This window comes from Astyanax mexicanus, chromosome 19 (assembly GCF_023375975.1).
Source record: "Astyanax mexicanus isolate ESR-SI-001 chromosome 19, AstMex3_surface, whole genome shotgun sequence".
NCBI lineage: Eukaryota > Metazoa > Chordata > Actinopteri > Characiformes > Acestrorhamphidae > Astyanax > Astyanax mexicanus.
Genome location: NC_064426.1, coordinates 43,016,241 through 43,040,804, shown reverse-complemented (window position 1 = coordinate 43,040,804; position 24,564 = coordinate 43,016,241). Strand labels below are relative to the sequence as shown.

At 33.6% G+C, this 24,564-nt stretch overlaps 3 protein-coding genes across 5 annotated transcripts in view; 1 reads left to right on the top strand and 2 right to left on the bottom strand.

The window, feature by feature from the left end:
- Positions 1 to 963: 963 nt before the first annotated feature.
- LOC107197389 (5-hydroxytryptamine receptor 3A) lies at positions 964 to 12,014 on the bottom strand. Its single transcript, XM_022671428.2, has 9 exons — positions 11,559 to 12,014; positions 9,741 to 9,886; positions 9,581 to 9,625; positions 8,625 to 8,731; positions 7,694 to 7,863; positions 5,430 to 5,551; positions 5,102 to 5,312; positions 2,647 to 2,769; positions 964 to 1,220 (listed from the first exon to the last, which is right to left on the bottom strand). Exons 1-9 carry the CDS (start codon positions 11,611 to 11,613, stop codon positions 964 to 966), a joined length of 1,236 nt encoding a protein of 411 aa, XP_022527149.1. The 5' UTR covers positions 11,614 to 12,014.
- Positions 12,015 to 14,332: 2,318 nt separating this feature from the next.
- On the top strand, positions 14,333 to 19,703 carry stk19 (serine/threonine kinase 19). Of its 2 annotated transcripts, none has more exons than XM_049468146.1 (6): positions 14,333 to 14,729; positions 16,040 to 16,185; positions 16,925 to 17,160; positions 17,971 to 18,068; positions 18,602 to 18,749; positions 18,834 to 19,703. In XM_049468146.1, the coding sequence occupies exons 1-6, from the start codon at positions 14,543 to 14,545 to the stop codon at positions 18,877 to 18,879; spliced, it is 861 nt and encodes a 286-aa protein (XP_049324103.1). In that variant the 5' UTR covers positions 14,333 to 14,542; the 3' UTR covers positions 18,880 to 19,703. The 2 variants fall into 2 exon arrangements, with proteins under 2 accessions (XP_049324103.1, XP_049324102.1); XM_049468145.1 differs by having other exon boundaries at positions 16,037 to 16,185.
- A 1,010-nt stretch (positions 19,704 to 20,713) lies between these two features.
- Positions 20,714 to 24,564, bottom strand: part of rac1b (Rac family small GTPase 1b) — a 28,895-nt gene continuing 25,044 nt past the window's right edge. The window contains exons 5-6 of one of the 2 annotated variants that reach the window (XM_022671453.2): positions 23,186 to 23,345; positions 20,714 to 21,540 (exon numbers count right to left, since the gene is read on the bottom strand). In XM_022671453.2, the coding sequence (XP_022527174.2) occupies positions 21,410 to 21,540; positions 23,186 to 23,345 (291 nt within the window). In that variant the 3' untranslated portion in view covers positions 20,714 to 21,409. The remainder of the gene's footprint in view (positions 21,541 to 23,185; positions 23,346 to 24,564) is intronic. The other variant, XM_049468148.1, reaches the window with a different exon arrangement.

Genomic DNA, 24,564 nt, shown 5'->3' with positions numbered 1-24,564 from the left:
ATAAGATACACTGTATGTTTTGTTGTAATTATGTCATATTCATTTATGTGTACATGCGTGTTTATATGCATGTATGTAAGTTCCTATTTTTTTCTATTCTTTTTTTTTTGAGGTGTTAATGTTGTGAGTTAAATTTGATTAAAACTTTATGAAATGCTTGACTTGGGGAGTAAACGCAAACAAAATCTACCTGTACTACTTGCACCTGTGCAAATAGCAATAAAAATGTATTGGTAGTAAAATACAAGAATTAATAGCTTTTAGTTGTCAATTTGACAAAATTAACTGTGAAATAAAAAGTATTTTTAATAAAATGGGGCGCCGAGTGGTCCAGCGGTCTAAAGCGCTGCCACTGTGAGCAGGAGGTCGCCGGTTCGAACCCCAGCTCATGCAGCTTTACCATCAAGCTGCAGGTGTTAGAAGGAGCAAAATTGGCCCTGCTCCCTCCAGGTGGGTAGATGGCGCTCTTTCCCCACATCACTCCTATGGTGATGTCTGCAGCACGGGGCGTCTGTGAGCTGATGTACCGGAGCCGAGCCGCTGTGCTTTCCTCCAAGCGTGCCGGCTGCTCGGTAATGCTGCATCAGCAGCAGCTCGAAAAGAGGCGGAGTCTGACTTCACATTTATCAGAGGAAGCATGTGTTAGTCTTCACCCTCCTGGTGTGTTGAGGTATCACTAGTGATAGGGGGAGTCCTAATGAATATTGGCCGTGTAAATTGGGGAGAAAATGGGAAAAATTAGAAATAAAATTAAAATTAATTAAATTAATAAAATTATGATAAAAATTAGCAACAGTATCTGCTGAAATATCACTGTCAAATACAGTTTTGTAGACATGTCTGTAAAACATACAATATACAGTATATCATAAAACCATGGTATATTTAGAGAGATTTAGATGTGCTATGTGTTTGTACATGTGTTTGATAGTAAACAGCCCATAGAAAAAGAACTGCAGTGAATTAGTTCCAGAAATCAAGATTATTAAAGTTACACATCGCTGTTCTAGTTAAAATGAGAATACATAAACTGTAGACGATATCGAGGATTAAATAAATCCACAGGCAGATTTTATCCAGATTGTTTGTGTAGATCTGCCTCTCCTTCATCATCTTCTCCTCTTTATCCATGTTCTCCAAAAAACTCCCGATCTTCTCCAGAGAATCCTCCTCTTTGTTCAGGGCGGATGATTTCGTTACGGCACAGTTCACACTGAGATCTGTGAGAGAAGAACATTTTCAGATTAATGTGATTATTATCAGATTAATGTGATTATTACTGTATAAATATGACTTAAATATCATCAGTCCTAAAAGTAGTTTAACAAATTAGACAATTTTTATTTATTTATTGAGGGAAATTATCCAATATTACATATTTGTGAGGGTAAAAGTATGTGAACCTTTAGGATTAGCAGCAAATTTAAAGGTGAAATTAGAGTCAGGTGTTTTCAATCAATGGGATAAGGATCAGGTGTGAGTGGGCGGAGCCTGTTTTATTTAAAGAACAGGGATCTAGCAAAGTCTGCTCTTCACAACACATGTTTGTGTGAGTTGTTGATGCTCATCAGGCTGGAAAAGGTTATAAAACCATTGCTAAATAGTTTGGACTCACCAATCCACAGTCTGACAGATTACAGTGTGCAAATGGATAAAAATTAGGACCATTGATTTTCCTCCCCAGGAGTTGTTAACCAGTAAAGATCACTCCAAAATAAGGTTAGTTATAGTTGTCAAGGTCACATAGACCCCAGGGTAACTTCTAAGCAACTGAAGGCCTCTCTTACATTGGCTAATGTCAATGTTCATGAGTCCATCATCAGCAGAACCCTAAATAACAATGGACTTTTGCTAAATATAATGTGAACAAGCCATACGACTATTGGAATAATGTTTTGATGTTTTGATGGGTGAGACAAAAATAGTACGTTTTGTTCTAAATGAAAAGTGTTATGTGTAGAGAATGAAAAACACTTTATTCCAGCATAAGAACCTTATCCCATCTGTGAAACATGGTGGTGGTAGTATCATGGTTTGGCCCTTTTTTGCTGCATCTGGGTCAGGAAAACTTTATTCATAATTTATGGAACAAGAAGTCTAAATCATATCAGAGAATTCTAAAGAAAAATATCAGTATATCTGTCTATGAACTGAATCTCAAGAGAAAGTGGGTCATGCAACAAGACAACGACCCAAATGTTTATTACATTTAATGCATGGATGTATATCAATAAATGAAACAAAGTTTCATTAAATAAGATTCATAAGCGTACTGTCTGCAATTAAATAATAATTATAGCAAATAGAAAATGTAAAAAAAAAACACTGCATTTATTTCTGTGATTTGGGTTACAGAGGCCGTGAGAGAGAGAAAAAACTTCTACTTACAGAAAGATATACATTTTATAATGAAAATGAATGCAAGATGTAATTCCATGTAATTGGAGCTCTATCTATTGGCTCATTCATCATGAAAAGATACTCTCCAACATAATAATAATAACAAATAATTACAATTTGGCAAATAATTACAATTTGGCCCTTATAATTACATCCAAAAGAAGCAATACATAATTATAAATTGTAAAGTGTGTTATTGTGTGTTTTTTATTATTTCTGATCTGTTTCTGATTTATTTAAACCTGCCTGATCTGGGCATCTTTTGGAGTTTGAATGGGTTGATGGTGCCATCTGCTGCCAGCTTTGTGAACACCATCGACATCAGCATACTGAGCACCAGCACGAACAGACAGAAACAGAAGTGATAACCTAATAAACACACAGAAATATTAACCAGATATTACCCAATTAATCTATCATGCAGTTATACAATCTAATCTTATCCATTTCACTTTCATATAATCATATTTGACAAAGAAAGTGCATTCACGTGAATAAAAAATATTTTATAAAATATTTTCCACCTATAAATCATCAACAGTAAAATCTGGACCTGCTTTCTCTGGGTCTACACTTGTTCTGATATCACTGCTTACAGGCAACACCTCTTTTATTTGCATATTATACATGTCCTCCTACCTTTAAAATTGTCCTGTTAACGTATAAAGCCCTACATGGGCTCATCTCCTGAGTATTTACAAGACCTCATCTCCTATTATGAACCACCGCGATTACTTAGATCTCATGGTGCTGGTTTCTTAGTAGTTCCTAAAATACAGAGGAGCTTTCGCTGATAAAGCTCCCGAGGTACTCAGACATTTCAGAGTATTTCAGAGAGCCTCCGTGTCTATGTTACCTTCTGGCTATCTGTTTATTCAGTTCTGCCGGAGTCATTTGCCACACTCTGATAATGTTTTATACTCTCTTTTTTACATAAATCCAGTCAAAACTAATTCCATCTATCTGCTCCTTCAAAACCGATGGATGTTGGACCCTCAGGCTCTCGCGTCTCCTGTCCGGCCAGACTGATGGAAGTTTCTGAAGTCAGCTCTTCTCCACCACCACCACAGATCAGCTGCTCATCGTCCATCTCACTCATCTAAATTTATTTAAAAGCTGTTTGATCAGCGGTAGGATGGTCCTCCCTTGTATGTAAGGTTCATTACTGGTGACCCTTACACTACTCACCACTGCAGACTGTACCAAAAAGTAGGCTGGTCCTCACTGGCAGCTCGACGGGAAACACACTGGCTTATATATATTTATAATTCGCTCTCCGGCCACACGCCATCTTTATCTCATCCATGATTTCTATAAACACCATTAAATAGCAGACCCGCTCTAGTGACTGGATCACCTGTCAGTTTCCTAGAGTTTTTACTGAACTGGGAAAATCTGCTTTTAGCTACAGAGCAGCACCAGTGAGCTGGAATTCACTACAGGAAACTCTAAAGCTCAGCTCGCTGGTGTCACTAAATCATTTTAAATTCCTTCAGACAGCCTGTAACTGTTTTAGTTGAGTTTTTCTTTTACCTTGTTATTTAAAAAAATTTTTTTTTTATTATTTATCTAATTTTATGTTTTACCTTTTAGCCCTTTTATTTTATTTATTTCATATTTTTATTTGTTTTGTTACTGCTTTTACTTTTGACCTTTACGTTTTTATTTTATTTCATTTATTTTCTTCCTTTTATGTTTTCTTAATATATTTTTTACTTATTATTATTATTATTTATTTATTTTAGTTCCATCATTTACATTTTTATAATTGTGGTTATTTTAGTCCTTTATTTTTTTATGTTTTTTTTTTACTTTTTTTCTGTGCTTGAAATGTTATTATTCTAAGAATTTATCTTTTTTATTTTTATTATTTTTATTATTTATTATTTTTTATTTAGCGTTTTATTGCTCTACATTTTAGCCTGTTTGCATATCCTTTTATTTTGAATTATTTAATTTTTCCTTAATTAAATCTTACACTGTTTGCTTGTTTTTATAATTTAAACTTAATTCTCAATCCCTGATTCTTTATGTAAGCTCATTGAAAATGAGGGTTTACCCTCAATGTATTTACCGAGTGAAAATAAAGGTTGATTGATTGATTGATTGAAGTCTCACTTTCTGCTTCAGCTCTGATGGAGTTTTTTCTCCACCACATATGATTTAAACAGATGCACAGATTTGAACAAGTATGTTTATATATCCTGTGAGCCGAGCTGAAGAACAAAGTGTAGAGATTCCAGATTTCTCCTGGATGCTCCTCAGCCAGCATGTTTATATTATATTATGTTCAGTTCCGTCAGCAGCTCACCTGATTTACCACATTTATCAATTTACCAAACCAGGTGTTGATTAATTTGCTATTTGTATTTATTGTAATGCTGTAATGTGTTTTACTGAGCTAATAAACAAACACTTACTGCACAGATAAGAAGCTTTTTCTTTAATGAGATTCCCACAGGGGCCAAAAACTTTTGCACAGTACTGTATATGTTCAATATTTTGTCTGATTCTTTGTTCTGTTAAGATGCTTTGTGACAACATTAGTTGTAAGAAGCACTATATAAATTAATTTGATTTAATTTGATTGAACTCCCCCCCCCCCCTCCTTTTAAGTTGGCACAAGTTTTGTTTGGAACATTTGCAACATTATGTCTTTATTTCTTAGATATCTTCATATCTTCATTAAAGTCTGACTCACGTATCAGAGGGTTGCAGTGTTCGCCGCTGGGCAGGTGGTTGGTGAGGATGAGGAGGAACATGGTGAAGCTCAGCACCAGCGTGATTTTAAAGGAGCTGCGCCTTCCTCCTTCCAGCGGCAGAGCGAAACTCACCAGATCAGCCAGCATGATCAGCGCACTGGGCAGGACCAGGGACACCAGGGCGTTAAACGGGTTAATGGACATGCTGACCTGTTACAGGTTTTTTATGGGTTTCAATGGGAAGAAATGAGAAGTGTCAGACTGTATTTTAATAGAATAGAATTAATCAGAATGTATTAGAATAGAATAACTCAGGTAATACTGTACCTGAAGATAGTTGTGATTATCATCAGCTTGGTTCTTATAAAGTTCTACAGACACGGTCTGCCACTCCCCTCGATCTCCTCCCACAAAATACAGCGAGCCGTACTCCAGCTGCAGGCCACAGGCTGAACCAGCACAATGGAGATTATATCAGTATTAAAATATACAGTGTTCATTACATTAATTCTTTACATTAACACATCGTCCTTCTATATACTGATACACACTGACATGCTAAAGAAGACATGGGATATCAGTGTAAACATTGATCTTAACCCTTGTGTGGTGGTTTTCATTTTTCATCAAATGATACTAAAAATATATTTTTTCTAACACAAACTCATGGGCATTGGCTCATTTTTTGTGAAAAACATATATCAAAAAACATTTTCGATAAACACACGCTGTACACCCCCCCCCCCACACACACACACACATTTATATTACATACAGTATGTTTGGCCAAGGGCTAATAAACATTGCTTCATTTGTAAATTTGAAACTAAACAAAATTTCTACTCATATCTTGAGTTTAATTCATTTTCTTTTACATGTTATTAAAAAACTAATAAAAAAAAGAGTAGCACTTTTTAAAAGAAATGTAACATAAGAAAGGTAAAGGGCAAATATTAACCATGTAAGCTGTTTATATTGCTTACAATTTAGGTGAAGCGAGCAGGTGTAAAGCATTTTAATGTAAAATTGCTTAATTTTGCTGAATTAAATACAAGTAACAAAGTAAACGAGTAACAAAAATATGAACACCACACAAGGGTTAAAGGGCCCTATTTTAGTGATCTATAGTACACCAGTCAATTGCACATTACACAGCTTGATTAAGAGCGTGTCGGTAAGTTTTTGGTATCGTGAGGGCGCTTTGCTCGGCTCAAAATGTGCAAAAGGCATGCACTTATTCTCCTAATTAATCATGGGTGTGTTTTAGGTGTAACGTGAAATAAGCCAATCAGAGTGCTAGTTGTCATTTCCTTTAAGAGCCAGGTGTACTCTGACTTTTGCGCATTGGTATCTTAAAAGTGCAGTGCTTTGTGTGGCTTAGTAAAGTATACTGATCTGTGCGTTCACGCTGAATGCATGAAAGTACCCCAGCAGCTCAATTAAGGGAACAGCAGTGTAATTTTTTTCTTTATTTTGTACTTTTTGTTGATGTTCAAGCCGTTTTTGCGCTACAGTGCATTTATTTGTGTGTGTAATGATTGGGTGTGTATGCACACTGAGGGCGCACTGTGCACACGGCGTTCCTGCATGGGTAAAATAGGATTGGGTGGGTGACTGTCAGGGTTTTAACCATTCAGTGGCGCAAATTTATCAGAACACACTTCACTACCAGACCACCATGCTCATTGGCATAGATATATTCTTAACTCGCCTTGCATTGGGTGTACTTTAGAGAGGGAACACCCATACATGTATATAAGTTGTAATGTGTTATCTTGTGAGTGAGGCTGACTGAACACAGGTTGAGTGAATTCAAAATGAATGGGGTTGAATGGAGGAGATATCCACTTGACCAGGATATTCCTTTAATTTTGAAAAGTATTATTCTATATAATATATATATATATATAGTATATATCTGTATTTTGCTATAAAGGAAAGAAAAAGTACCTGTATATTTTAGTTTCTCTACAGTAAACAGGTTTAAGGCAGTAAAGATGCTGCATTATTGCTACTATGAGTTGATTGACTGGTTGTGAGCTGATGGTAGAGTTACAGTCAGAGTTTAAAAAGATATATAAATTGAGTTTAAAAGCTTTAAAAAGTATATTATATTGTTCTGTGTTTTCAGCATGAAAATGATTAAACATTTATGGACTCAGATTTTGCTCAAGTGCTCCACATACAACTCCAGAACAATTAGAAGAGCAACTCAAAATGATTTTACAATATATATATTCCAAATAAAATATACATTCCAAATAAAATATAAATTCCAAATAAAAATATTGTCATTTAGAGCATTTATTTACAGAAAATGAGAAATGGCTGAAATAACAAAAAAGATGCAGAGCTTTCAGACCTCAAATAATGCAAAGAAAACAAGTTCATATTCATTTAGAAACAACAACACTAAATTTTCTTCCGAAAATAATATTTGTCGGAATAACCCTCATTTTTAATTACAGCTTTCATGTCTTGACATGCTGTCCTCCACCAGTCTTACACACTGCTTTTGGGTGACCTTATGTCGCTCCTGCAGCAAAAATTAAATTAAAAACTAAACTGATTAACGATTGTTAATAACTTACAGCTTTGATTCCATCCATTGATGGCTACAGGACATTCACCCTGAACAAAAGGATAGGTGAAGAGATTGATCCCACACACGACCGTGGAGTACATGAGGATGGCGTAGTTCACAGTGCCGTCCTGCTTCACCAGTATATCATTAGAGACGGGCTTCACGTCCAGGTATACCCTATAAGCACAGAGAAACATCACAGCTACAGCAAAAGCTTCTGAATCCAAAGGTATTATTATGAAGAGTTTGTCCTGCTTTTGTTGGAGTAACTGTCGCTACTAAATTTTCGAAGATTGTTGTGAGGATTTGATTGCATTCAGGTCACAATGCTGGACGAACAGCCCCACCATATTGTAATAGCTTAAAGTAGCTGAATGCTGCATTCATTAAAAATGATGTCCACAAACATTTGTACATGAAGTTTATCATGAAACAGCGGTTTCAGATTCAATATACTATGACATATTAAAATATTATATTTTAATATATTATATCTGTGCCGGAGCTCCTCTGAACTCAAACCAGACTCTGTACGTTTTCCAAGGCGGCCGCGACCAGCGCTCGCGAGAACTGCGACCTGCTTTCCGACCTTTAGTTCTAACAGTTCTACAAGGACTACTGGTTCATTCTTTACGAACTAACATACAGACACTCTGGCAGAAGCTGGAAAGAGACCGAATATGTCTGTGAAAGCCAGAAAACGAGAAAGAGAAACTAATCCGCCTGAAACATTTATTACACTCTACAACTGTAGGGGGAGCCCACGAGCACAAAATCTCAATCCTACCTAGTGGAGCTTTAAGTGGTGCCTTCAAGCATTAATTACATTATGCCTGTTTGTACCTAATACACATGAGGTAATGCTTGTCTCTGATGCTATAATCCTAAATAAACTAAAGCCAACATAATTCACAAAATATCGAGCAGAAATGACTTACGCATTGTCCACGCTGAGGTCAGGAGTCCAGATCTTATTAAATGGCAGCATGATTTCATCAAACGTGTACTGTGAGTCTGACCAGGCAAGATCTGGGTCGTTCCACTCCTGTTAAAATATACAGAAAATATACAGTTAATGGAAACAGTGGTCCCTGAAGCCACAGGCAGACAGATTACAGTGTACAAATGAAGAAAATTCAAGGCTCCCATAGTAGCTTCTAAGCAACTAAAGGCCTCTTACATTTGCTAATGTTAATGTTCATTATTCTACCATCAGGAGAATTCCAAAAGAATAACGCTGCATTCCAGCATAAGAACCTTATCCTATCTGTGAAACATGATGGTGGAAGTATCGTGGTTTGAGCCTGTGCTGCAGCATCTGGGCCAGGACAACTTGAATTAATTGGAGGAACAATGAATTCTTAATTATATCAGAGAATATAGATCCTAATAAAAATGTCAGGACATGACCTGAATCTCAAGAGAAGGTGGGTCTGCAAGGTTGGGTCTTCTAAAATAGAATATACAGATAACTTTACAGTATACACAACATACACAATACACACAATGCAAAAACGCAACAATACCTTACACTATAAACATACTGACAAATGGTATTGCATGGAAATGAGTTAAGTAAGACTGAATATATAATATACGATGCTATATAGATATGCAGATATCTAGAGTGTGTGTATGTGGAAGTGAGGAAATAGTCCAATAGGTGACAGATTAACTTTGAGTAAAGTGAAGGTACAGAATGGTAATGAGCAACTATAATAATTTTGTGTCATTTATTTAACTGGATTCTCTTTATCTACTTTTACGAAAATCTGATGATGTTTTAGGTCATATTTATGCATAAATATAGAAAATTCTAAAGGGTTCACAGCTTTCAAGCATGCCAAGTTATTATAAAGTAATTTATATTGCATTAATTTTGACTAGAATTTACCATGTCAATCTTAATCCGGCTCGATAACTGCATAACTTTAGTGTCCTGTTCCAACAAAATTCAGAGAGAGCAGAATTAGAGTCAGGATAACAATTAGGATGGACATGATAGATAATAACCCACTAATCAAAGCCTTACTGGTTAATACTTTAATACTCACGACAGAGAGAGTCTGATACTGGATGGATGTGAGATTCACGTTAACCACACACTCCGGAGGCTGAGGAGAACTGTACAGTTTCCTCTTAATAAACTCTTCAGCCAGACAACGCCGAGATTCACAAGCTGCAGACGATCCAATCAACACTGAGAGACAACAGAGTCACAGATCATTCATTATTCTGAGATACTACATTTTTATTATGAGATATTAAGTCATTATTTGGAAATACTAGGTTGTTATTTTGAGATACTAAATCATTTTTGGAGATGCTAATTTGTTATTTGGGGACACTAAGTCCTTATTTGGAGAAACTAAGTCATTATTCTGAGATACTAAGTAGTTACTTGGAGAAACTAAGTCATTATTCTGAGATACTAAGTTGTTATTTGGAGATACTTAGTAATTATTCTGAGATACTAAGACATTATTTGGAGATACTAAGTTGTTATTTGGAGATATAAGTCGTTATTTGGAGATACTAAGTTGTTATTTGGAGATACTTAGTAATTATTCTGAGATACTAAGACATTATTTGGAGATACTAAGTTGTTATTTGGAGATATAAGTCGTTATTTGGAGATACTAAGTTGTTATTTGGAGATATAAGTCGTTATTTGGAGATACTAAGTTGTTATTTGGAGATATAAGTCATTATTTGGAGATACTAAGTCATTATTCTGAGATACTAAGTAGTTACTTGGAGAAACTAAGTCATTATTCTGAGATACTAAGTTGTTATTTGGAGATACTTAGTAATTATTCTGAGATACTAAGACATTATTTGGAGATACTAAGTTGTTATTTGGAGATATAAGTCGTTATTTGGAGATACTAAGTTGTTATTTGGAGATACTTAGTAATTATTCTGAGATACTAAGACATTATTTGGAGATACTAAGTCATTATTTGGAGATACTTAGTAATTATTCTGAGATACTAAGTCATTATTTGGAGATACTTAGTAATTATTCTGAGATACTAAGTCATTATTTGGAGATACTAAGTCATTATTTGGAGATACTTAGTAATTATTCTGAGATACTAAGTCATTATTTGGAGATACTAAGTTGTTATTTGGAGATATAAGTAATTATTTGGAGATACTAAGTCATTATTTTAAAAGTCAGTATTATAAAGATAAAGAGAGAAGATATAATGACATACTAAGTCGTTATTTTGAAAAACTAAGTAATTATTTGGAGAGACTAAAAAGTTATTTGTAAATACTTATTTGAAAACACTGAGTCGTTATTTGGAGATACTTAGTTGTTATTTTGAGATACTAAATCGTGTTTTGGAAGATACTAAATCGTTATTTGGAGATACTAAGTTGTTTTTTGGAGATTTAAGTCATTATTTGAAGATATTAAGTTGCCATTTGGAATATACTAAATCATTATTTGGACATACTTAAGTCGTTATTTTGAAATACTAAGTCATTATTAGGAGATACCAAATGATTATTTGGAGATACTAAAAAGTTACTTGGAAATATTTAGTTATTATTTGGAGACACTAAGTCAATTTTTGGAGATGCTAATTTGTTATTTGGAGATATTAAACCATTATTTGGAGATACTAAGTTGTTATTTGGAGATTTTGAGTCGTTATTTGGAGATACTAAGTTGTTATTTGAAGATATTAAGTCATTATTTGGATACAATAAGTCATTATTCGAACATATTAAGTCATTACTGAAAACACCAAGTCATTATTTGGAGATACTAAGTTGTTATTTTTAGATACTAAAACATTATTTGGAGACACTAAATCATTATTCTAAGAAGTTAAATATGAACCTAACGAGTTACTTACCAATTAAGGAATATAAAATATTGAAATATTTGATAATCCTTTGCGTGGACATCATCCTGATCTTCTGTAGAAATAAAAAAACACACTAAAATAGGCAGCTTTTTAAAATAAAATAAATTACAATAAATTTGGTTTAAACCAAAACACTAAAGAATTAACAATAAATAAATTTTAAATTAAATACGATCCAGTTAAAAAATATAAAACAGTGGAATAATAGAGTTTTAACTGAGCTTTAATAAACAACCCAGTTCTTCTACAGAGTTCTCACTGATCTCCAGCCCTGCTCATCTTTTATACTGAAGATCAGCTGATCTATACCTGTCCTCACTGTCCCATCCGTTAAGAGTGTCAACATTAAGATCAACAAAAGACCCAGTTTACCTGTAGAGCCTGTAAATCCCAGTGTAAACACGCCGCTCCTGTAAAAGCTTTTTAATGTGTCTAGTTCTTCGTGTTTCTATATGTAATAAAGTAAAATAAACAGTATTAGAGGTCATTCACCTGCAGCAGGTATGAAAAGGCTGCTGTTAGCTTCTGACGACAAAGCAAGTACAATAATATACAAGAATAGATTCAAAACAATTGATCTATTGTCTCTTAATGAGCTCATTGTAATCATTAAATGCAATATAGCATCCACCTCGGTTCCTACGCCAATGCCTCTATGTATACCTGTAATTCTCTCTCAGAGGGCTTTAAAATTTACCATTGATTAAACAAGGTTTGGGCTCTTTCTAAAGAGTATATATATTAAAAACAAGACGATAGAAGTGACATACAAAATCCTTCATAAATGTTGAAAAACAAATAAAATACATACAATGTGAACAAGTGTGACTTTTATGGCAAAAAAGGTGTTGAACATGTTTTCTTAAGTTTCTGGAATTATGCAATAATAATGACTTTGGTATATATATATATATATATATATATATATATATATATATATATATATATATATGTGTGTGTGTGTGTGTGTGTGTGTGTGTGTGTGTATAGTGTAAAATCTGTAATCTGTAATTATATATACTGCTCTGAATAAAGTCCACTTTGCATTATTTGAGGTCTGAAAGCTCTGCATCTTTTTTTTTTATTTTAGCAATTTCTCATTTTCTGTAAATAAATGCTCTAAATGAGAATATTTTTAGTTGGAATTTAGAAGAAATGTTGTTTGTAGTTTATAGAATAAAACAACAATGTTCATTGTACTCAAACATAAACCTATATATAGCAAAATCAGATAAACTGATTCAGAAACTGAAGCGATCTCTTCATTTTTTCCAGAGCTGTATATATAATCTCTGTTGTCATTGAATATACATTTTTAAGTTTTTGATTTTTGCTGTTGCTTTAAATAAATTAAATGGAAATTATTTTTATTTGTTTGTTTTTTTTATGTGAAAGTGTTTTATGTAGGATGTCATTATGTCCTTATTTGGAGATATTAAGTCATTATTTTAAGATAAATGATGATCTGTCATATTTTTGGTAGCTTGTGATTCCGCTCCACACCAGCTGGTGGCGCTACAGCACTGACCCTATATTTAAACTACAGCTGAAGCAGACAGTTAGCTCTGAATAGCTGAGCCAGAGCTGGTTTATGGCGAGACTGCCCACTCCCTACCTACCGTTATATCCGTATATTACTGTAAACCGCTAGAGGGAGCCCGCGAGTAAGACCAAAATGAATGGGGGTGAATGGAGCTAAACGGTTAAAACTCTAATTATAAATAGTAATTAATCACTTGGTCAGATACTAATTTGATTTCGGAGAGTAGAATAAAGTATTTTGCTAAAAAAGCAAAGACAACATACCTTTTTTTTTTTCTTTAGTAAACGGATTTTAGTCCGTGAAGGCGCTAGCATTACTGCTATTGTGCGCTGAGGGCTTTTATCTGAAGTTTAAAAGCTTTAAAAAATATGTCTTCAGTACTGAAACATGTAAACTTGTTCTGTTTTGAAAAAAAGAAAAAGAAAATATTCTTTACATGGAAGTTTATTCCCGCCACCTAAAATAAAAAAAAATCCAGGATTTTCTTCTTATGATTAAGTAAATTGCCATCTTATTATTTTGAGATACTAAATCATTATTTTGAAATACTATCTCATTACCTTGATATAATAAGTCATTATTTGATATAGTAAGTCATGATGTTGAGATACTGTTCTCTTGATAACAGTCTCATTATCTCACTGTCTCATTATCTCTTAATAACTCTTGACTTGAGATTGTAAGTCATGATTTTGAGATAGTAAGTCATTATGTTAAGAAACTGTCTCATTATTTTGAGATACTGTCTCATTATTTTGAGAGGCTAAGTCATTGTTTTGAGATACAAATTAATTATGTTTGGATAAAAAGTCGTTATTTTCAGATACTCCCTCATTATTTACAGATAGTATTAAGTCATTCATATTTTGAAAGAAAACAGCGTTTTTCCAAAACCAACACACTTGCTATCTCAAAATAACTTAGTATGACAATTCAATATATCTCAATATCTCAAAATAATGAAATAGTATCTCAAAATAATGACTTACTTTCTCGAAATGATTAGATATCAGTTTACTTAATTATAAGGAAACAAAACCTTTTAGTTGGCCAAAATGGGCTTCGATATATTTTAGTATAAAAATATTAAATATTAATATATTTATTATTATTTTTATTTTGCTCAATCGCTCCATAGGAACCCATTCATTCTGGCCTCACTCCGGAGCGCCCTCCTGTGGTCACACACTTACAACCCATTCTCAAGTGGGCAGTCTCTCTCTATTAGAGACTCTATGGTTCAGTCAGAACCAGCAGAACTCCACTGTTTACCTAAAGCTAGTTTAATAAACTCTTATTTTCTAGCTAATCATTAACCAATAACAGCGTTAAAATCTGCAGTAAATTACCGTGTCCTTCATAATTCAGTGTAAATAAATGAATGTAGTTTATTAACGGAAGTTTCAGGCCGTAGTTTGGTGGTATTTTAATGAACGTGGCGTTAGCATGGTGGCTAACTCCGGTTAATTTACCTCAGTTTTCTCTGCTGCTGTTATTAAACTTCTCCTCCGATATGAACAGAAAAAGATCATTAATCCCGGACGCGTTTAGGGTGAAAAAGCGAAGATTCGGGGCTGATAATATTAACGGGCATCCAGAACACGGAGATACTCAAGGTAAGAAGTTTTATGTTTGGTTCAAGCTTTTTCCTCCCTGATTTAAATAACTAATGTTGTGTTTTAGTGATAAAAATATTTACATGGGAAATATAATGGTGAGTAGTAAGTAAGTAATGATATGTAATGACATTACAAATTACATTACATTACATTTGAGATGTAAGCTATTTTTAAATCATGTTTCTTCCTAACTTTTAATTTTTTGGTGGTACTTTATTCATTATTCTTACATACTAAGTCATTATTCTGAGATACTAAGTCGTTATTCTGAGATACTAAGTCGTTATTTTGAGACACTAAGTCGTTTTTTGAGATACTAAGTCATTAATCTGAGATACTAAGTCATTATTCCAGGATATTAGGTAATTATTGTAAGATTCTAAGTCATTACACGGAGTTGCTTAATCTTCATTTTTGAGACAATGAATCATTATTCTGAGATACTAAGTCGTTCTTTGATACTAAGTTTGTATTCTGAGGTACGATGTGTTTTTATTTTGAGATACTAAGTCATTCTTTGGAGATACCAAGTCATTATTCTGAGATACTAAGTCATTATTATAGGATACTAAGTCATTATTCTGAGATACTTAATCTTAATTTTGAGATACTAAATCATTATTCTGAGATACTAAGTTATTATTCTAAGATATTAGGTAATTATTGTAAGATTCTAAGTCATTACACGGAGTTGCTTAATCTTCATTTTTGAGATAATGAATCATTATTCTGAGATACTAAATTATAATTCTTAGAAACTGAGTACTTATTTTGAGCTAGTAACTCAACAGCAAATAAGTAAAAAATGGATACGTAATGGCATTACAAATTACATTACATTAGATTTGATAACATCATTATATTACATCATGTTTCTTCCTAACTGAGGGAGTTTAGTAAAGAATGTAAGTTTAGTTGTAGTTTGAATTTAGATCACATGGTTAATAACTAGATTTTTAAGTTAGTTATATTGGCAGTGAATGTACTGACAAACCCAGCTCACCTTTATTGTGTCCCAATGTCATAAAAATATAAATATTAAAAAAGCTTACATATCCACAAAGCTAGCTGACATTAGAAAACTATTAGCCAGAAATTAGTGATTGTGTAACTAGCTCAAGCTCAAATAAATATAACCAGAATAACCAACAAAATACAAAACTTTTAAACAATTAACCAAGTTACCATTAGTTTAAATTTACTTAACTTGTCCATCACTACAGAACTCCAAACTTCATGTAGATTCAGATTTTTTGGTATATTTATATATATTTTTAATCTGTTTTCTCTTTTTTTGTGTAAAGCAGATGGACCTCCTGATGTTAAGGCCACACTTCAGTATCTCATGACTCTTTTTCCTCGCAAACTTTTCAACGACAGCCTTCCGCAAATCGTCTTCAAGCACCAGCTCTACAGTTTACACAGCGACAAAACCTTGGTGGACAAGCAAGTGGTAATATTTTTAAAATGTATTTTTAATACATTTTTTTTCTGGGGATCCCATATTACTTACTGAACGTTTTTGTGCTTCCCCTCAACTTGTACAACTAGGTTTTCAGATATTATGCTTATAAAATCAGAATTATTTTCTTAAGGATTATTTATAGACCATTTTTTCTCCTTGTAATATTGTCTTTTGTGTAGTGCTGAAAGATATGGCCAACATTTATATTACAATATATTTTAATATAATATAATAATTTTTATTATATTGTATAAACAGTATAAAAGCAAATGGGTTTAAGAAATCATGCACTAAATCATGCTATAGCTGAATAATATGTCAAAATGTTGTATCATGGTTTTTAAAGATAATCTTATGATGCACAGTTTTAACTCCTGTTCAAACTTTTTTCATGCATAGTATAATATATACTGATTTATGCAAATCAGTTTCTCTGATTTTGCTATTTATAGGTTTATGTTTGAGTAAAATGAACATTGTCGTTTTATTCTATAAACTACAGACAACATTTCTCCCAAATTCCAAATAAAAATATTCTCATTTAGAGCATTTATTTACAGAAAATGAGAAATGACTGAAATAACAAAATAAAAAAACAGAGCTTTCAGACCTCAAATAATGCAAAGAAAACAACAAGTTTATATTCATAAAGTTTTAAGAGTTCAGAAATAATCAATATTTAGAGCAATAACCCTGTTTTTTTGTTTAATTTCTCTTATTTTTGCAGAATGAATTGAGAGATAAGGGGGAACTGCTCATGTTCCAGCTGGGTTTCGGCTCAGATGCCTTTGGCCTGGTGTTTTCTGAGGACTACAGAACCAAAGTTCTGGCCATGGAAGATGGAAGATCCACTCTGGGAACGGTGGAGAAGTTTCTGGATAAAGTTCTGCCTGGATGCTCAGACCTGAGTTTCAGCAAAGACAAAATGCTGAAGCACTTCCTTTTCACTGATTCAGAAATAACGTAAGGATTGTTTTATACTATTTCCCAGCTTATATCTCTTCTCTGATCTTAATTAAGAACAGTAATTATCAGACTCGCTCCAGTGGCTGGATCACCTATCAGGTACTGAGAGTTTTTAGTGAACTTGGGAAAATCTGCTTTTAACTACAAAAAAGTAGTGAACTGGAATTTACTAAAGAAAACTTTAAAGGTCAGCTTACTGGGATCACTGAATCATTTTAAATTTTAAGTTTCTACTCACCATCGGAAAGCCTGTAACTGTTTTAGATTTGTTTTTTAAAATTAATATATCTTTTTTTATTATTATTTATTTACATATATATTTTTTTATTCTTATCTTTTTTTATCCTTTATCATTCTTAACATTTTACTTTACTTTTACTATTATCGTTTTCTTCATTTCATAGTTTATAAACTCTTTACTTTTTATGTGTCAATTTTTTATGGTCTTTTTAGAATTCCCTAATTTTTTTCTTTTCACATAAATATATTCTTCTATATTAAAATTTGTATGTCTTTTATTTTTTTTTTATTTATTTATTTTTATTTATTTATTTTTTTACACTAGCTTGTTCCCTTTTATAATTTTTTTTAAATGCTTTTTTAAAATCGTTTAAATGCTCGGCGGCATTGTATTCCCGGGTGAAAATAAAGGTTGATTGATAAAATATGATTTTATAGACACAAATAATTGTATACATATTTATTTTGTGATTGAGATGACTTTCAGTGTATATTCTAACTAAATGATTACACACATTGGTCTATAAAGCATTTCTCCACATTTACTGATGTTGTCCTCAATAACAGGCAGCTTGTGAAGTCGGGGGTGCTGACTGTGAGGGACGCTGGCAGCTGGTGGTTGTCTATTCCAAACTCGGGCCGGTTCACCAAATACTTTATACAGGGTGAGTATTATCACACATTATCACACAACACTGTGGGTCCGTTTCTCAGACAGGTGTTAAGCCTATCCTGATTTGTCAGGAAGTTCCCAAAAATAAAGGTAAAAATACAGCTCTGGAAAAAAAAATAAAACCTCAAATTAAAAACCTCTGGAATATAATCAAGAGGAAGATGGATGATCACAAACCATCAAACCACCAAACTGAACTGCTTGAATTTTTGCACCAGGAGTAAAGAAATAAAGTTATCCAAAAGCAGTGTGTAAGACTGGTGGAGGAGAACATGATGCCAAGATGCATGAAAAAAAAACTGTGATTAAAATATAAACAGGGTTATTCCACCAAATATTGATTATTTCTGAACTCTTAAAACTTTATGAATATGAACTTGTTTTCTTTGCATTATTTGAGGTCTGAAAGCTCTGCATCTTTTTTGTTGTAATTTCAGACATTTCTCATTTTCTCTCATTTTTTTTTCAGAGCTGTAACGTATACTTTTTAAATTTCTATATTGAGATATCTTAATTTTTTTTCAGGACGCAAGGCTGTTCTGGGCATGGTCAAGAAGTCAAAATACAATGAAATATTAAAGAACGATTTGCAAGAACGACGCACCACTTCACATGTTAAACTAGATATAAAATACCACATTCATGATATTATTGGAGCAGAACTGGTGGAATGGTAAGACATTTTAATTGTTCACGTTTCTTCTTTTTATTATTAATCCTGTTTTTGATACTAATGGTACGGTTTGTTCTTTCTCAGCATACAGACCACATCAGGAACCTTGTTACGATTTGTGGACACTTGATAATGAATTTATCAACTCTTTGGAGAGGAAAACAATGAATGGCCTTAAGAACAAAATCGAAAAAACTCTGGGAGGCATGAGATCAATTCCTCCCTGTCGTTTTCATGCTTCATACCGCGAGATGTTCAGCACACAGGAGAGGGATGAACTACTGGTCTTGGATCACTGGTTTTTGATGCCAAAAAATGTGAAATGTGCAATATAGCCACTTTACTTTCTGTACACAACAACACAAAAATATTTTTTGCTTTCAAAGAGATTTTTGCTTATTTATTGTTTAAATTTAGTAGCTCTTCTGTTACATCTGTGCGCAAGTTTCTGTTACTTGAATGTATATATATTGAAATAAATAACGTAGCAGTTGAGTTGTTATCTTTTGCTTTAATTTATCGACTTTTTTGCTTCAAGTAGGACATTTTTACTCCTACAGTTGGTCTGGTTTGGCACAGAAAAAAAATCCATGCACACCTAAATGCATCACAATGAACAACATAAGAATATTTGTTTTCTTATCTGCTGATTGGTCAGACCTGTGTGGGGTGGAGCAAGCAAGTAAATACAGGAAGAAGGAGAGAAGAAGCTGTAATTGGAGAAGTTGTACAGCTGAACCCTTTTAATAGAACATTGACTACTGATGAACTGAGCCAATCACAACCCTCGCATTAAGTTGACCCTATCACTGCCCAGCCAATCACAGCTGATGCAAGCAGCCACGCTTATAACTGTGTTAATTGTGGATGTGGAGGTCCAGCGCATTGCAGAAAATACATTTCTATATTGTTATGAAATATTTGCCAAATAAAAGTGAAATCATTGTGTTTTAATTTTTTTTATTTATTTGCTCAAAGAAGCGATTATAAATGTTTTACTTTTATGTGAGTGTTGGGATTTCATTTCAAGTTGTATTATTTCTACACAATGTAGTACAAAATTAAATGGATAAATAAATTAATTAAATAATTAATGGGGAAAAGTGTGTTCTGTGGATGTGTCCACAGTAAGTTTTATTTTTTTAGGAGGTTTGCTAGGAAAAAACATTGGTGATTGGTAGATAGATAGATAGTGACATCTAGTGGGAAATTAGACACTTTACCTGTTTGTATTAAAAAAAAAGCACTAAACCATATATTTTTTATTAATAGCTGAAATTTGTTACATCAATTTTTTAATGGTCTAAGAATTTCCTATTTTTTTCTTTTTACATACATATTTTATTTGTTGAAATTAAAATGTGTATGTCTTTTATTTATTTATTTATTTATTTTTACTATGTTGTTCCTTAATGTTTTTAATTTCAGGCACACTGCTCAGCCCAATCAGCTCTCTCTCCTGCCCCTCCCCTAAACCCATACATCATCCAGTGACCCTTCCAACCTACCCCTCACATTTTTCTTTTTTTAAAGCATTTTTCAAATTTGAGCTAAAGGTGGAGTCAGCTAAAATTAGGGGGTTTAAAAGGTTTATTTCAAAAAGATCTATAACTTTTTTGAAGTCCTCCAAAGATTTGATCAAATAAGAGCAGTAAATAATAAATCAGTGTAACAGTTATAATGCTCTGCTTTCTAAGATCAGAAATCAAAAAAACATTTTGATCTCACAGTGTTTTTAATTGAATAATGAGAAGCCAGAATTAAAACAAGCTGAAATTAAATATAAGTAACACGGCTTTTTTATAATGTAAAGTAGAAAGTAGAAAGTTGGCTATATTTGTGCAGACACAAATTCAAACATGATAAATGGCAAATATGCAAATTTTTATACTCTGTATTTTCGTCATAACTCGATGCGATTTTGCACACCTTCAAAAAAGAAAAGAACAAAAAAAAACAAGTACTAAGTCGATATGACATTTAATTGCCACGAGTACAAAATAAAAAATATAGTTAAAAAAAAAAAAAAAAAGATTTACTATGGTGTTGGAGTGAGAAATTAAAAAGGAAAGAAAAGAGCTACTTCACAAATTCCTTTCACGTAAAACACACAACGTCGACAGTGGTCTGTTGCCTTTAAAAAAAAAATATATATATATATATATATATATATAAAAGACGGGAAAAATATGTTGCTATAAATGTGCCGTTAACAAAAACACCCTGTAAAGAATATTTACTGCTGTATTTATTATAAGGTTTATTATAAATGCATCGAAACCATTAAAGGATCAAGAATACAGATAGCCCTAATATATATAGTGTTCTTTTATATGATCGATGCATCGATTCCCACACACACATATTTTCACATACACTTCAGTACACACATACACACACTTTCCACACTTTCAGACCTCAGTTTGTTTGTTTCCATCTCGTTAATCTCATTAATTGTTTTACATAGACTGGGCTGTAGTATTGAAGAGGATTAGCTTAGCTTAGCTTAACGATAGCGAGTTACAATCTTGCTGTAGCGTAGTTAAGAGGTATATCTGTGCTTCTGTTGAAGCAGGTAAACAACACTGAAGCTGTTCAGGCCCAAAATATTCATATTCATATACATATATATAAATATATATATATTCATAGGTCCACTTCTACAGCAGGGTGCACTTCCTCTTCCTGCTCTTCACCGGCGGAGGGCAGAGGACGGCTCTGATGGCTTCATCAAACACTGTTTTAAGGTCGCGCTGAGTCAGGGCTGAGCACTCCAGGTACTTTACGGCTCCTGCAGGATAAACCAGAGAACAGACATCAGTTTAAAATGTTCTGTACTGTAGATTAACACTCAAGTCATCCAAACTAAGAAGAAAAACAAATGGAATTATTTAATAAACAAAAAAGATGTTCTTTAGATGATCTCTGCTGGATTTTCTCAGTCAGCTTTATGAGGTAGAGTCACCTGGAATTCAGGCTTTCAGTTAACAGCGGCGCTGAACTTGTTTAGAGTTAATTACTTAATTAAATACTTAAGTATTCCTCAGTGTAAATAAATGCACTGGGTGCCAGCTGCTACGCCAGGAGGCAGGCTTTGAGGAGTCTATGTATATATGTCTATGACATTATCAGTACAGTGATGGTGGCACCCGGAGATTTACCTGTACTATAGGATGTAAACAGTGGTTTTTATTAAGCTTCTTATGCAGTTTTTAAGTTATTAATGCCTCGATTTATATGTCAGGGCTCTCCGGATTCTACCAATGAGTTGTGGAGCTACTTTGAGCCTGAATAACGGTGTAAAACGTGATTTATTGGGGCAAATTATGCCCTGAAGCGGCCGTTGCACAGTGCTGAGCAAAAAGCACAAAATTACTGAATCTCAGAAAGCTGCAGAAGAGCAGATGTGGGCTATTCAACAAAGGTAAGTACTTTTTTATTATATTTTTCTACATCAAAAGTAAATTTTACACCGAAGTTCACCTTTAATGTGTTTGAGATCAGTTCTAAAGTAGTGAAGAGGTAGAGTTACAGGTATACAGTGAATAGTGAATATTTGAGTAATGTTCGAATCCAGGTTATGAAAAGCAAGAACTACTCAACTAACAAAAGAAAAGTATCTATCTATCTATCTATCTATCTATCTATCTATCTATCTATCTATCTATCTATCTATCTATCATAGCGAGGGGTAGGATGCTGACTGTCCTCCACTCTCTGCACAAATTTGCAATCTGATTGGATGTTTTTGCTGAAGTGCAGGACTTACTAACAATAAACTTCTCACATCTTTATCTTTGTTTTATTTCAAAATCTGCCGACAGAAGCTCTTTCCCAAGACCATTCACACTAAACACTAACACTGCCACTCAGTCTGTCTTTTTGCCACTCAGTGGGATAAAGGTTGGTTTGTTTAAAATAATATGAAATAGAATAATGTGTATATATACGAACTGTTGTTCAAGAAGGATTTGATATTTTTGTTTATTTTTTTTAGTTTATTATTGTTTTTGGTCAATTACTATTTTTTGAAGTTATTCTTGGGAATAGAGGGCAGATATTATAAGATTTGTTTCTTCTTTCTGCTGCCTTTTATTTTATTTGTGATTTGTATTTTTTTTTCTTATGTATACAAAATGTATTTTATAATGAAATGAACAAATCTTCTAAATAAATAAATATTATATAATCAATAGAAATACGCATATTTTTAAGAAATTAAAAAATGCTTAGATGTGTTTAGATAAAAAAATATATATATTATTTTTACTCTATAAACAGCAGGACCACATTAGCCAATCAGATGAGCCAATCAGGGGTAAAAAATTAGAAGCAAATAGGGGGAGTGGTGTGAATCGGTCAAGTCCAATACTGATACCAGTATCAATATTTAGCTAAAAGCTCATTTATGTGCCGACCTCGTTATAAACACTTACCGATCTCTTTAGCCATGGCCAGGCCCTGAGGGTAGGTGATGGGGGTGAGCTTCCTCTCCTTCAGCTTCTCGATGGTGTCCTGATCGTCCCTCAGATCGAGTTTAGTTCCTACCAGGATGATGGGAGTGTTTGGACAGTGGTGTCTTACTTCTGGGTACCACTGTAGAAAAACAGTTATACAGTCATTCATATCTTTATGCACTCCAAAACATAATTTTTCATATACAAACCTGTGAAAATATTAACATTATTAAGAGACTGAGCTTATATAATTAAAACTATACATAATAAAAGCTCCTTCATAAATCCACTATAAATTCCTCACTGTTTTAGAAGAAAACTGAGTATTATATTGTTTTGCTAATGTAATTACAGTGTTATATTAGCAATACAAATAGCTACAAATGAACTATAATATAAATAAATATCAAGTAGAATAAAGATAAAACAATAGATATATATTACAGTGAAGTAATTTAATGGATTATTTTAATATATATCTATACAAACACCTTAGATCAGGGGTGTCCAAACAATGGCCCGCGGGTCATTTGCGGGCCGTTTCCTTTTTTGGAGCGGCCCGCGAGGTATTTTAAAAATAGAATGAAAGTGGGCTCGCTGTTAAGCAGGTTTTTATAATGTGAGATTCAAAGTTTGAACGCTAGGTGTCAGAAACGGGCCAAAGAGTCTAAAAGCGGAGAGAGTGCGCATTTCTAGCGCAGAAGAACGAGCCAAAGAGTCTAAAAGCGGAGAGAGTGCGCATTTCTAGCGCAGAAAAACAGGGCCAAAGAGTCTAAAGCGGAGAGAGTGCGCATTTCTAGCGCAGAAAAACAGGGCCAAAGAGTCTAAAAGCGGAGAGAGTGCGCATTTCTAGCGCAGAAAAACAGGGCCAAAGAGTCTAAAAGCGGAGAGAGTGCGCATTTCTAGCGCAGAAAAACAGGGCCAAAGAGTCTAAAAGCGGAGAGAGTGCGCATTTCTACCGCAGGAAAACGGAGTAAAAGAGTCTAAAAGCGGAGAGAGTGCGCATTTCTACCGCAGGAAAACGGAGTAAAAGAGTCTAAAAGCGGAGAGAGTGCGCATTTCTAGCGCAGAAGAACGAGCCAAAGAGTCTAAAAGCGGAGAGAGTGCGCATTTCTAGCGCAGAAAAACGAGCCAAAGAGTCTAAAAGCGGAGAGAGTGCGCATTTCTAGCGCAGAAAAACAGGCCAAAGTCTAAAAGTTGCCGTAATTAAGGAGTTTAATATTAAGAGACATCATGAAATTAAACATCAATTTGAAAAATCTTAGTTTACACAACACTGTCAAAGATAAAGATAGTAAGTCAAGTAAAATGGTGTGTAAATGAAATAATCAGGAAAAAAAGTATTATTTAAAGTGATA

Bases quoted from the DNA above. Each gene is read 5' to 3' on its own strand.
- LOC107197389 (XM_022671428.2), bottom strand. From the start codon at position 11,613: ATGATGTCCACGCAAAGGATTATCAAATATTTCAATATTTTATATTCC. The intron at 9,887-11,558 runs GTAAGTAACTCG...GTTGTCTCTCAG, and splicing joins TATTTTATATTCCTTAATTG to TGTTGATTGGATCGTCTGCA. The intron at 5,552-7,693 runs GTAAGTTATTAA...GTGCTGGTTCAG, and splicing joins CAATGGATGGAATCAAAGCT to CCTGTGGCCTGCAGCTGGAG.
- stk19 (XM_049468145.1), top strand. From the start codon at position 14,543: ATGAACGTGGCGTTAGCATGGTGGCTAACTCCGGTTAATTTACCTCAG. The intron at 14,730-16,036 runs GTAAGAAGTTTT...TTTTGTGTAAAG, and splicing joins AGAACACGGAGATACTCAAG to CAGATGGACCTCCTGATGTT. The intron at 18,069-18,601 runs GTGAGTATTATC...ATTTTTTTTCAG, and splicing joins CACCAAATACTTTATACAGG to GACGCAAGGCTGTTCTGGGC.